The sequence below is a fragment of the Ciona robusta genome, chromosome 9 (genome assembly GCF_009617815.1).
Source record: "Ciona robusta chromosome 9, ASM961781v2".
Lineage (NCBI taxonomy): Eukaryota > Metazoa > Chordata > Ascidiacea > Phlebobranchia > Cionidae > Ciona > Ciona robusta.
The window spans coordinates 1,538,707-1,551,885 of NC_143243.1; the positions used below are offsets into that span (position 1 = coordinate 1,538,707).

At 36.4% G+C, this 13,179-nt stretch overlaps 3 protein-coding genes across 5 annotated transcripts; 1 reads left to right on the forward strand and 2 right to left on the reverse strand.

Annotated features, from left to right (window-relative positions):
• Positions 1 to 316: 316 nt before the first annotated feature.
• Positions 317 to 6,221, reverse strand: LOC149730656 (chemerin-like receptor 2). Of its 3 annotated transcripts, XR_016385690.1 has the most exons (8): positions 6,059 to 6,221; positions 5,038 to 5,222; positions 4,446 to 4,539; positions 3,791 to 3,938; positions 3,106 to 3,217; positions 2,142 to 2,250; positions 1,505 to 1,624; positions 317 to 1,024 (listed from the first exon to the last, which is right to left on the reverse strand). XR_016385690.1 is itself a non-coding variant. In XM_089884732.1 (7 exons), the coding sequence occupies exons 1-7, from the start codon at positions 6,114 to 6,116 to the stop codon at positions 890 to 892; spliced, it is 849 nt and encodes a 282-aa protein (XP_089740858.1). In that variant the 5' UTR covers positions 6,117 to 6,218; the 3' UTR covers positions 317 to 889. The 3 variants fall into 3 exon arrangements, 2 of the variants coding, with proteins under 2 accessions (XP_089740858.1, XP_089740859.1); XM_089884732.1 differs by lacking the exon at positions 3,106 to 3,217 and having other exon boundaries at positions 6,059 to 6,218; XM_089884733.1 differs by lacking the exons at positions 317 to 1,024; positions 3,106 to 3,217 and having other exon boundaries at positions 1,472 to 1,624; positions 6,059 to 6,218.
• Positions 6,222 to 6,550: 329 nt separating this feature from the next.
• On the reverse strand, positions 6,551 to 9,976 carry LOC149730657 (serine hydrolase BPHL-like). Its single transcript, XM_089884731.1, has 7 exons — positions 9,767 to 9,976; positions 9,273 to 9,379; positions 8,663 to 8,829; positions 8,181 to 8,334; positions 7,769 to 7,923; positions 7,473 to 7,579; positions 6,551 to 7,010 (listed from the first exon to the last, which is right to left on the reverse strand). Exons 1-7 carry the CDS (start codon positions 9,847 to 9,849, stop codon positions 6,905 to 6,907), a joined length of 879 nt encoding a protein of 292 aa, XP_089740857.1. The 5' UTR covers positions 9,850 to 9,976; the 3' UTR covers positions 6,551 to 6,904.
• A 1,632-nt stretch (positions 9,977 to 11,608) lies between these two features.
• On the forward strand, positions 11,609 to 12,499 carry LOC149730658 (lysine-specific demethylase 8-like). Its single transcript, XM_089885520.1, has one exon. The coding sequence runs from the start codon at positions 11,609 to 11,611 to the stop codon at positions 12,497 to 12,499; it is 891 nt and encodes a 296-aa protein (XP_089741646.1).
• The last annotated feature ends 680 nt before the right edge of the window (positions 12,500 to 13,179 follow it).

Consider the following 13,179-nt stretch of genomic DNA (forward strand, 5'->3'; position numbering starts at 1 on the left):
CCGTGCAAAAATGCGGTCAGTGGTTTATTGTATGCAAATTATATAAAAGTCATGCAGCATAAAATGTACTTAAACACCCCTCAATAACGTATGCCTAGAAGTACAATAATGTTTATCGGTTAAGATTATACTGCAGACACGCCGCATTTTGTCATCAGAAATTCTCAACAATACAAAATTGCCATCACAGCAGTTTTTGTGAAATATCAGCTATTTTAGACATATTGGTGCGCGGGAGCGCTAAGCAACACCAATGAACAGGATCAATAATGTGTGGAAGTGGCAATAGGGTGCCAAATTGCCATACGTAAAAAACATACGTAAAAAATACAAAAAAATAATCAGCCACAAAGTAACACATATACAATAAGATGAGGTAAGATGGGACACCTTTAGCGCATAGTATCCAAGTATACTAATTGTGTTTTAAACAATTAACAACGGTTTATGGGAGTGTGAAAGATAACGTTATTTAATTCCGTAAACATTTTTTGTTTCCTACAAAATCGGACGAGAAAATAGAATGAAAAGGTGTCCCATCTTCCCTCATTTCACCATATTGATACGTATTGTGTAGAACGTGTTGCAATTTAGTTTATAGTAACACACTTTGCTTTTTGTTGGTCATTGCAGGTGCGCCTGAAACTATTAAATGCTTAGCATGCGTGTTCTCGCAATTTATATATTGGGCATGTTACGGCGGCTTAAGATCGATCGGGCCATCCGTGACATTGTTCATTACACCAGGGCGAGCCGAGCTCTCAAAAACGAAGTTTATATACAACACAAAGCGATGAAGTGGGTGAACTTTAACTTTCGCCTGCCTCTTGTACTTAATGTGTGGTTAAGTAATGAATCGGCCATAGATAACAACATATTAACGTTCAGTTTACTCTTGTTTCCTTTCATCAGCACCAGAATCATCTTCCCCATTCACAATAACAGATTTGTAAGCACTCAGCAGTTCCGTGTTTGTTAGGACGTACATGAATGGGTTGAAAGCGATAAGTATCTTCGGCCCACACTGCAGCAACAGAATGTGTTTACGTCGGGTTATTACATAGGTGTCTTCTAAACCGCAGACACACAATGTATTCAAACACCTAATATGCTCGCTGTTCAGTTATAATATGGGTGCCATCTTGTACACCAGACACTTATGGTGTATTTATACACCTCATGCTTACTGTCGGGTTATAACATAGGTGTCTTTTATACGCAAACACACAATGTATCCGAACACCTTAATGTGCTCGCTGTCAAGTTACGACATGGGTGCCTCATTATACATCAGATACATTCGTATACATGTTGTGTTCATACATCTCTCATGCTCACTGTCGAGTTATAACATGGGTGTCTTCTTATACACGAGACACACACGGTGTATTCATACACCTCATGTTCACTGTCGAGTTATATCTCGTCAGTGATACATCTAACGATCACAGTGAAATCATAGAAGTCATCAAGCAATCTTTAGAAATTAAAACCAAGAACCTACGTGTACAAGAACAATTTCAAGCTCGGAAGGGACATGATGGGGTATTGTGACTGCAGCAAGAGCATGTACAGAAAAGGGGGCATAGCAGAGAACAAATACGACTGGTATGACAAGAATGCTCTGTGGAATAAAGCAGCTTTAATTATTTATAAGCCACCGTAGATTTGAAAGGAAATGTATCGATTTTTTAGATTCCTATGTTTAGATTCCTAAGCGTATAATGAATGTTATTGGTAAACGGCATGCGTGGGCAAATAAATACCAAAAACAGACTACTGTTAACCAATCAGATGTGCGTTACAAGCATTTAGTCTAGTGTTGAAAGCATATACATCGGAATTCGACTTGACTACAGACTATGAGGCACCAAGTAGAAAATGTTGAAAGAATCTTGAGATAAAGTTGCTTTAGCGTGTGGCAAGACCACGTTTTTAATGAAAATTGGAGTTTTTTCTCGTGTATAAGGGGGGAGAACGACGGTCGTTATACAGTCGGTGATAGGTTTAATACACCTCGTGCCCGCTCACGAGTTACCGGTTACCGCATATTATTTAACTATGTGTGTTTTTTTAAATTTGTTCTGCATGGCATTTTATTCACAACACTTGCATAATTGAACGCACGACGAAGTACTTACCCAATTTGCTTTGTTCATTTTAATGAGTTTATAATACGAGGTAACCATCCTCCAAAGTGGAAAAACTGCAAAGAAACCAAAGCAAGCCACCATGTAGATGAATGAGGACCTAATGCGAGAAATAGGGGTTATGTTGTTGATGTATAGTAGGGTGGGGGAAGATGGGACACTTTGTCAGGCGAGACTTTTTTAAAATTTCTTTTTACGGACCCCCATTTAATGATAATCAGGAAAATAAGGTTACAGAATTATTCGACAGTATTATCACGACTTTATAAAACGCCCGTCAAAGCTGATTACTGTTTTTAAATATTAAAAAAAATGTGTAAAATAGAAACAGTATACTTTGAGCAGGTAAAAAAAAAGCGAAATAGTAAGGTGCTATTTTTTTAATGCTCGCTAAATCATAGTAAAGCCAATGATTTTTTAGTTTGCCTGTGCGAACGATTAAACTAGTTTCATAGCTTCATGAAACAACCTTGAATTTTTCGTACAGTTTAATTTTGTCTCATAAAACTAGTTTTAGTTTTATAAAAAAAAACACTAAGATATAAGCATGAAGAAAATAGGCAGGGGTCAATACGAAGAAACTAGCACAGCCTGTTAAATTCGGTAGGTTAACTACAAGTTGCAGAATACTGCTAATATGAATATATTTCAATTTAGAGTCCCATCTTCCCCCACAAAGTAATTTTGTATGTTTATATTGCCAAACTTTTAAAGGTTTGCTTTTAATTTAGTAGTTTAAACCTCAGGGGCTATTTAACTATAAGATACTGATATAATAAAAAGATAATATTTTGAAAATATATTCGAAATTTGGTCATTTGCACTTGGTGATAATTTATAAGAAGTGGCTTGTGCCAAAAACAGAGTAGTAATACCCAATTTGTAGCAAAAATAAAACTTTATCAATAGTTAAAGATACGGCTTTATAATTCATTGAATGTTCTTTGTTTACTACCAAATGAAAAGAGAAAACTAAACGAAAATGTGTCCCATCTTGCACCACCCTGAAAAGGTGTCCCATCTTGCACCCCATCAAACGAAAAGGTGTCCCATCTTGCACCACCCTACTATATAGGTAACATGTTAAAAACTATAGCAGTAGGTCAAGAAAAAGAATGTTTAGACTTAATTTTCAACGCGTACAGTATTATTTCGTGTTATTTACGTATATCCCTATTTATAAATACACTTAATAATCAAAATTTACAAAGATTTTAAACTGTCCCATCTTATCCTGTGTGTTTTCGAATTTGTAAAATTTCACTTGTTGTGCGGATCGCTAAATAACTCTTCGTGTGTTTTATTATATTTTTCTAAATTGTTGTCAATTAATAAAGAAATGATAGTACTAATTCGTGGTATTACCCCAAAACCGTCATCTTTTTTGATTTTGAAAATATTAGGCAATATGTGCTTAAGGGCCCCATCTTCCCCCATTGTACTATACAAATATTTGCTGAACCAGTTGTTTAGAGGTCGCTTAAAGGTACATAGCGTACCAAAGTTTACAATTTGTACATAAAAGGTTCTTATATGTGATTTAAAGGAACAACAAAAGTTTCAAAAAACGAAACAGCCGAAACAATCTCGGAAAATCAAACGGCCAGAGTAAAAAAATGGTCGTGCGAAAATATACTCACAGATCGGACTTCGACATATCCAACAAACAGCCAAAAGAGGTTTCCGTTGCTTCTTCGTAATGTCCGATTCCAAGACTAGGGACTACCCCCATTGCGATACCGGTCACCCATGCCATTCCTATTCGAAACTTCTGTGAAGTCTGAGCATCTGGTTTATTAAAAGGAGAAAAAGGTTAAAATAACTGCGATTTATGAAATAAATTAATTCGGCATATATAATAACGTGATTCATAAAGGTCTTAAATTAAGCTTCGTCGCTTCGATTGGTAAAATACTTCTTCTGTTCTTCTTAAAGGAGGTCGTAAAAATACTTCTTAAAGGAGGTCGCTTAAGGGGGAAAAATACGTTTGTAAATACCACAAACGCCATGGCTTACTTTATACAGTACACATAGTAGGCTGTGGAAAGTCTTACAGATTTAATAAACCAGAGATTTTGGAATTGTAAGTTGGCTAAAAGAAAACGCCAGCATTCCTATAACAAAAGAGCGCGTTTATGGGTGTTGGAATAATAGGACAAATCTAGCATACATCCTTGGTTCTCGATAAGGCACCTACCAGTGTAGAATAGAATGATAACCATACATGAAAGTGGCACATTCAAGAATCAGCTAATTAAAGTTGAAAAAATACGTAAATATATTTAAGTTGACAACCTTTCCCTTGCTCCACCTCGTGTCTATGAATTGCAATACCTTGAGCTCCTGCAATACCAACAAAACCAGATGATAATGACAAGATAGAGTTGACCTTTAAATAAAACAACCAAATTCAAGTTAAGACTAAGTTTTACCCAATATAAGCAGCACTAGTATAGTACTGCGGAGGAAGATGGGCACCTTTAGCGCATAATATCTAAATATTCTAATCGTGTTTTATACAATTAACAACAGCCTGTGGTAGTCGTGAGGATACGGTTTTATAATTCTTCGAATGTTCTTTGTTTACTACAAAACAAGGCAAGAAATAGAATAAAATGTGTACCATCTTTCTCACGCTAATATATAACGTATTTATTCACGTGTAGCGGGGCAACGACGGTCGTTGTGCCATGAGTATTGTGCTTACTACTTTATATAACAAGAAATATCTGGTTTACATTTACTGATCTAACGAACAGCAATTCAAAGAAGATATATAAAAAAGTTTAATTAAATGTCGACAAGGTAGCATTTCACGGCCGTTTTAAAAGCTTCCTTCCACGAAAGACATCGTGATTAACCGTTAACAAAACCAAGTATAATTTACCAATCCACCGTAGATTCCGAACACCCACTTGTCTTTAACCAGGGATATTAAAATTGGCAACAAATTTAAAGCAAAAAAGAAATCAGCCAGAGCTAGTGACGTCATCCATACGTATTTTCTGCGGAGGTGTTTACGTTTCGTGATGACGTAAAAGTAGATAATGTATCCGATCGAACAGAAGAAAGCTGCAGAACAAAATTTTCGTAAAAAGACTTTCGTTAAATATACGCACGGTGTGTTGAGAATAGCATTTCAAGGACCAAGAGCCTGCAAGTGTCGTGAAATAGTAGGGTGGGGGAAGACACTTTTAGCACATACTGTACACATATTCGGACCGTGTTTTAAACCAGAAACAACGGTCTATAGGGGTCGTAAGGATACGGTTTTTATAATTCTTTGAATTTTTTAGTATACTACCAAATGGGACGAGAAAGTAGAATGTAACATGTCCCATCTTCCCCACTATATATTTGTCCTGATAGTTGAATTTGGACCGGGCCCTATTGCGCATGCGTTTGTTATCTGATTTATGTTAAAGTAACTGGCGCTCTGGTGTTTGCAACTCAGTCTGGTAACAACGTGATAATATCGAGTTTATCCTCAGGGGCAATCAAGTCTTTATCTCTGCAACTGTAGAGATATTTACAGCAATGGGGAGACGCCAGTAATGACACGTTTAAATGTAGCGCGTGACACACTTTGTTTTAAACATAAATGTTTGAAAATGACCCATTTCGCCGTGTTTGTTATCTTTTTAAACCTGTAGCAAATTTTATCACAAACTTTCAGAGAAAATTGCCTCGTTTTTGATACGGTTGTTGTAACCACAAACGCTGGTATCTATTACAGTAAATGTCCGTTTTCTCACATTGAATACCCAACAAAACAATATTTGTTGAATTCTTGAAACAATGATTTTGTTTAAATTAGCAAGAGAATAAAACGGAATAACAATAGTCAATGAAATATAGAGAGATAGCGTGATTGGTACAATGTAGTGTAGATTATAAAACTTACTTACTTGAAAAACTTAGTAGCAGAAAGTACAACGACTTTAACGAAGTTTCTTGAAGCTCCATGGTTAAAATCTTGATACAGCTAACTATAGGTTGATACAGCTGACTGAACTACGACAGCAACATACGTAGAAGGAGCAGAGAGTAAAAACATTCGAAGGAAAATCTTGCCTTTTTCCTAATTTCTCTACCCTCGTTTCCGCTGCCATTCTCTCGGTTTTTGGCAGTAAGCAAATGGATGGCAGTGATGGCACATCACTCAGCGTCACTATGCTATGCGCCAAGAACTTTCAGGCCACGGCCCACGAGACTTGTTTAATACGATAAATGTTATATACTGTATAAGAAACACTTATGTTTTGGTATAACTAGATGTGAAGCAAGAGGTCTTTAAATATATAATGACTGTCTGGTGTAAAAACGACATGACATATTATAATATGATTCAATAGAACCCCACCATCTATTAACTTGTCAAAATGCTCAACACACGTATATACTACTACTTCTATGTAATGACACATCTTGAAGCAATTCACACAATATTTTCAGACTAATCTGACCACAATCATTGCAACATAACTCACAAAAATTAAAGATTTAGAATCTAATACGCCATGTTGCATAGGAATAGTAGTGTCTATACTACATCTTACTATGATGATAAATAACATGATTAAAATGCAATTATATTGCCAGTAGAACAACCAACACATTCAGCGGCCCTACTCACTATAGATGTTATTTGGAAACAAATTTATCTTATAAAGTAATGGTAATGCATGTCAACAATTCCTGCCTTCCTGCATTAAAAGTTTGATGCATATGATGTTATAATTGCCATTGTTACATCACAGATTGGAAGTATTTTCAAGCAGGAAACTTTGTACAAGCTCGTTGAATCGGTCGGCAAAACGTAGATGAAGATTGTGTTTGCCATCTTCCCATACTACTAACCTGTGTTGTTGGGAATGTAGAAGTAACATACAGTAAGTATAAAAAGACACTAATGTTATAACTTGACAGTGAGCATTGGGTGTAGGGATACACCATGTGTGTCAGGTGTATAAGAAGACACAAATGTTATAACTTGACAGTGAGCATGGGGTGTATGAATACAACATGTGTGTCAGGTGTATAGGAAGACACTGATGTTATAACTTGAGAGTTAGCACGAGGTGTATGAATACACCATGTGTGTCAGGTGTATAAGAAGACACTAATGTTAAAACTTGACAGTGAGCATGAGGTGTATGAATACACCATGTGTGTCAGATGTAAGAAAATGCTCATGTTTAAATTGATAGTGAGTATGAAGTTTGTTAATATTATTACACCAGGTTAATTCTTATCATTTTAAAGTAATAATATTTTCTTAGTACTGCAAGAATATCAATACCAAAAAGGACTGCGATTTACCTTGAATTCTGAATATTCTTAGCAAAATGTTTGGGGTGAAAATCAGGAACAAGCGCATCTTTTTGCCCGTGGATAATCAATGTGTCGGCTTTAATTTTGCATAATTCCTGATTCATAGATAAAAGACAGACAACTTTAAATTAAAATATTTGAAAATACAAGAAGTAAGGAATATTTTCCAAGAAAACTGGCGGGAAATGATTAATTTGCAAAACGCTGCAAATTTAAAAAATATATTACAGATATAAAATTTATTTTTGTCTCCACCAAAAACACTTGTGAATTTTTTTGCTGACCTCGTTGTAAAGATTGGTATCCTCCTTTCTGCCACCAGCCATCTCAGTGAACATGTCAATCCATGCGTGCCATGTCTTCTCAAAATATTCCTTTCCATAAACCTCAACCATTGGGTTTAGCATTGATTTACTCCACGTTGATAAGTCACGGATGCCTAGGGTGCAAGAAAGGGTTGGTTTGGTAGCATGAGGTGTAGTATTGAGTACAACATAATTATACATATGAATATAAAGACATTTTATGTACACAGTGAGCATGAGATGGTAATACGATAAGTGTGCCAGGTGTATAAAAAGACTGCTTTGACTGAGAAATAAAGAGGCATACGAATATCAATCAACTGAGTGTGTCAGGTGAATAAGACAACACACACCTATATTGGTTTAATTTTGTACAATTATTCAACATTACTTTGATATAGTTCAAGCTCCTGTTGGGTGAAATATGAATTTCCTCCCCAAATAACAAGTTTCCTAACTCTCTCACTCCACCTAGCTGCCATAACTGCAGATATATTTGCCCCATCACTCCAACCCAGCAGTGAGTAAGTTTCGAATCCAAGATTCTAATATGGAAGGCAAATTAATCCTAAAATTCAAAGTATTTTAAAATGTTTGCTATGAAACGTCTAACTGCAATAAATTTTTTTGGCTTGAGCTACCTATTTATGTTACGACTGCAATTATGAAATTTATATGAGTTAGAATAATGAAACAAATGTAGTCTTCTTTACTTTAGTTTTGCAGAATAAGTGGTGGTATATCGCTCTGAAATATGTCCCTTTTCAGTCTTATTTTGCTAATGCAGAAAAAAATAGTTCACACAAGTTTTTACTGCAGAAAAAGTAAAATATGTTAAAGTTAAAAAAAAGGTTACAAAACTACAATGAGTACCTCCATTAGCGAAACTGCATCTTCTGCGTCACGAAAAATAAAGTCTGGTTTACATTCCCGATTCGGAGGACGTGATTGGCCGTAACCTCGAGGATCCCAACCAATCACAGTGAACTTGTCACGATTTAAATTTTCCAGTTGGGGTTTAAAATCTGTCTTGGTGGATCCTGAAATTAGAGAATGAGTGAGTACCAAATATAATAAATAATATAATTATTCTAATATACTTTAATATAGGTGATTATAAAATTGTATTCTATATGGGTGTGACAAAACATCCTATGGTTAAAAAGATATATCCTACAACAAAGCTAACCAAGGAGCTGAGATTTAGGGCAGAGTTGGCTCATTAGCAAGGTACATCACATTGGTAACTCTTGTACCTTGACATAATTTAGTTAAACTTTTAGTATTTCACAAACATGTCTTGAAATAAACAAAATAAAGTAGTGATAGTGCAATGATCAGCTGATTTCCAATTAAAAGCTAACAATGTAAAAACTAAAAAATAAATGAAATATAAACGAGTATAGACTTTTATTTTTTGAAAGTTATGGCACTCTGACTTTTCAAAAGTGAGACACCTTAATTTTTTGCTCACATAGCTTACCTAATGCACCTGGCACAAGTAACACAACATGTTCTCCTGTTCCCACTTTCTCATAATACAAGTTAACACCATTCACCATCACTTTACTCCCCATTGTTCTTGTTGATCTAGATGTTACAGATACAAGTGGTTAACTACACTCCCTGGTAAACTGTTGTCATTTCAATGCAAGAATGCCACAAATTTATCCTCTGTGGCAGGGCTACTTTAAATACTTTATCCTCGCGTAGCCCTAAAACGACAGTTGTTATAACACTGGTTTAACACCTCGCGCTAGCTTGCGACTTACCACGTAGGTTACTTTGTAGGTGTTTATTTTTTTGGATTTTTTCATTTATGTATTAATGTATGTATGGCTGATAATTTGTACAAGCCATTAGTGATCACTGGGTTACTTTTTAATTATAATATGAGTGATTGACTGGTCCAAGGCATTTGCTATAAAAAAGCTAAAGTATACTAAACATTAAACTATAAGTCAATTATTAACTTACTTTTTATTGATGTACAAACCACGATTAAGAAATGACCAGCATTGTGTTTTAGCAGTAGATTGTAGAAATTGTTTAAAGAGCATTAGAAAAAGCTAATTTTATGCTGCAATAATCGACGGTCATTTTTTATTCAAACCGTTTTGTCACTTCTTAATATTAAAATGACTGTCGTTTACTGCTACATTTGTTACAGAGCCATAAAGAAGATAGAAGTACCTACGACTCTGATTTGTTACTGTATCGAAAAGACAAACAAAAAGTCCAGTTTGTTTACGTACGAGGTTATTAACATTACGCATGTACATATATACTACTATCGGTGCTGGTGAGGAATCCTCCCCACCCTACTATCTTCTGTCAACATGTAACCGATTACATAAACCAATGATAAATAGCATTAACATTGACAATTGACATAAAACAGTCATCAACAGCAAAACTTGCAAAGCAAAAGACGCCGAAAACTATCCGGTGGTCCCCCGAACTCGAAACAGAACAGCCTGTCTGGGGTTTGGCCTATAAATGGGAACTCGCCTTTCGTGGTTGTGACTCGCTTTTCCTGCGTGGTGGGGCAACGACAGTTGTAATAACACGGATTTTCTGCATCATACACCTGGTATTCGTTTACGCGTACTTTAGTGGGTAATGGTCTTTTTAAAGTAGGACTGACAATTAAGAAAACCCATACCAGACCACTTGTTGCAGCGTTGCAGCAACTGCCGTGAATTGTATTGCCCAATGACACTTACGCTTGTAGTAATAGCACGACATGCCTTGAATTTGTAACCCCTGGGTTACTTGCAGCCACCCAAACCACTTTGTTCCGGCACCAGACGACTTTTACAGTTAAAATTATATGCACACATGGACATGAAGGCCAGCGTATATCTAACTTCTGAAAGTACAAAGCAAAGAGATTCAAACCAATATTGGTTTTATTCTCCTTGGTACAAATAATATATAGTAGGGTGGGGGGAGATGGGACACCTTTTTATTCGATTTTCTCCCAGTTGGTAGTAAACAAAGAACATTCAAGGAATTATAAAGTCGTATCGTCACGACTCCCAAAGACCGTCGTTAATTGTCCAAACTACTGCCAGGATATTTAAATATTATGTGCTAAGGGTGTCCCAACTTCCCCCACTCTACTATAAAATGCTTAAAAACACGTTATTTATCAGTTTATCTCTTCTTCCTAAGGAAGCAATCGAAATTCCTTTTCTTGGAAAATCACCATCGCATATGGATCCCTTTACGAGTGTCTAGTCAGTAGATGATGTGTGCTCATAGAGAAGTTAGTCAGAAATGAGGTTTAGCCTTGAAATTAGGTAAAGATAAACTAAAGTTCTATATTATATATTAACATATAGTACGGTGGGGGAAGATGGGACATCTTTAGCACATAATATTTAAATATCCTGATCGCGTTTAAAGCAATTAAGAACGGTCTATGGGAGTCGTGACCCATACGGTTTTATAATTATTTAAATATTTTTTGTTTACTACCAAATAGGACGAGAAAATAGAATGAAAAGGCGTCCCATCTTCCCTTATTCTACTATATAGTAGATTGAGGGAAGATGGGACACCTGTTTATTTTATTTTCTCGTTCTATAGTAAGTTCAAAGAATTATAAAACCGTATGGGTCACGACTCTCATAGACCGTTATTAATTGCTTTAAACGCGATCAGGATATTTAAATATTATGTGCTAAAGATGTCCCATCTTTCCTCACCCTACTATAAGTCTAATGAAAACAAAAGCGGAATATGAATAACGCCTATTTAATCCTAAAGTAATAAGTTTCTAGATTTTGGGTTGGTTCTAAGACGCATAGCATCATGAAAAATAATGCTGAGATCTGTTTTATCATGTTTACTCTGATTTCTGTCTGCTACGCAAGTGAATCTTCATTCCCTGAAGGACATCTTAAACCTTTTGGCTTTCACCGATCCCCCACTGTGCTCTTGGACGAATTTACGCTTGAAAATGCTCCCAAACCGGCAGAGTTTTACGAAAAATACTTCAAAAGGGTAAAGCCTGCGATTTTTCGTGGCGGTTTAGTGAATACTGATGTATTTAAGCACTGGACAAACGATTATCTGAAGGAACATTACGGAGAATTAGAAATGAGAGTTTTAAGATTGGATGAAAAAAAGGATGATGGTATGCTAGCACCGTTGGGGGAGAAGTATTATGGCCGGGATACGATCCGACATTTTGTAGATCACTTCCAAAGCGAGGAATCCAACAGTTACATGGTGTCTGAGCTACCAGCTCAAATGTACAAAGAGTTTCCTGTCTTGCCTTCGATTGGGGCGTGCGGAGAATTCACGAGAAACTTTATTGAAGTTGACATTTGGTGGAACAAAGGTGGAAGCTCAAGCTTACTTCACGAGGATTCGAATGATCAACTCAACTGTCAACTGATTGGTAGCAAGCAATGGAAGCTAGCAGAGCCACAATACACGAAATGGGTGTATGAGCAAGAGGAAAACGGTAAGGACGCCGACGGTGGAGCTTCTTTGTTCGATCCAATGGCTGTGGATTTGATTAAATATCCGGATATTGTGAAAGTTCCATGGACAAATGTGACCCTGCACGCTGGGGATTGTATATTTATTCCGAAAAGTCACTATCATCAAGTAAACTCGTTTGGCAATAACAGCTTAGCGGTTGTTATACAATTCGGTGTTGATTCCAAAAAGAATAATATGGATGTTTCAGACTGACTTGAAAGTACGGATTACAAGACACCAAGACTGCTTAGCGAATTCGATGTAATGTGGAAATGGTATGGGGAAGGGTATATGAACTTTGGGCAAACGAGTTTTGTACAGGTCAGAGAAAATTTACTGAATGAATTAAACAATTGTGAAAAAAACTGCAATTCTGAGCAGTTTCAAGCAATTTGTGAACTTAGTGCGAATTGGTGGTGCAACTCAACACGTATATTTAATTCGCTGGACACAAATAAAGACGGATTGATTACAACAGACGAAGGAAATACAGCAACCTGGGATCAACTGCGAATATTCTCTTCCGAAGTTTGCCCCTTTCAGCCGACTAATTCAGTTTTATTTGAGGCGCAGGTAATACCTCGAACAAATGTGGAACGTATACTTCACAGGGCACCTAGTAAACTCAAAACCTTGAAAAGAGAAACATGGTTAAAAGTGTACCAGAGATTGAGAGGAACTTCTTTTATGGGAGACAGAATCTTCACGCGTCTTGTGGGTTCGAGTGAGATTAATGAAGTCAGAAGCGAAAGCGTTACGGATGAAAATATCAAAACAGCGCTGGAAGATTGGTATAATGTAGAGCAGAGCATAGCTAAGGATCCGTTTGAGTATAGCCATGATGACGTGGAACATGATGACGTGAAACATGATGACGTAAATGAACGAAATGA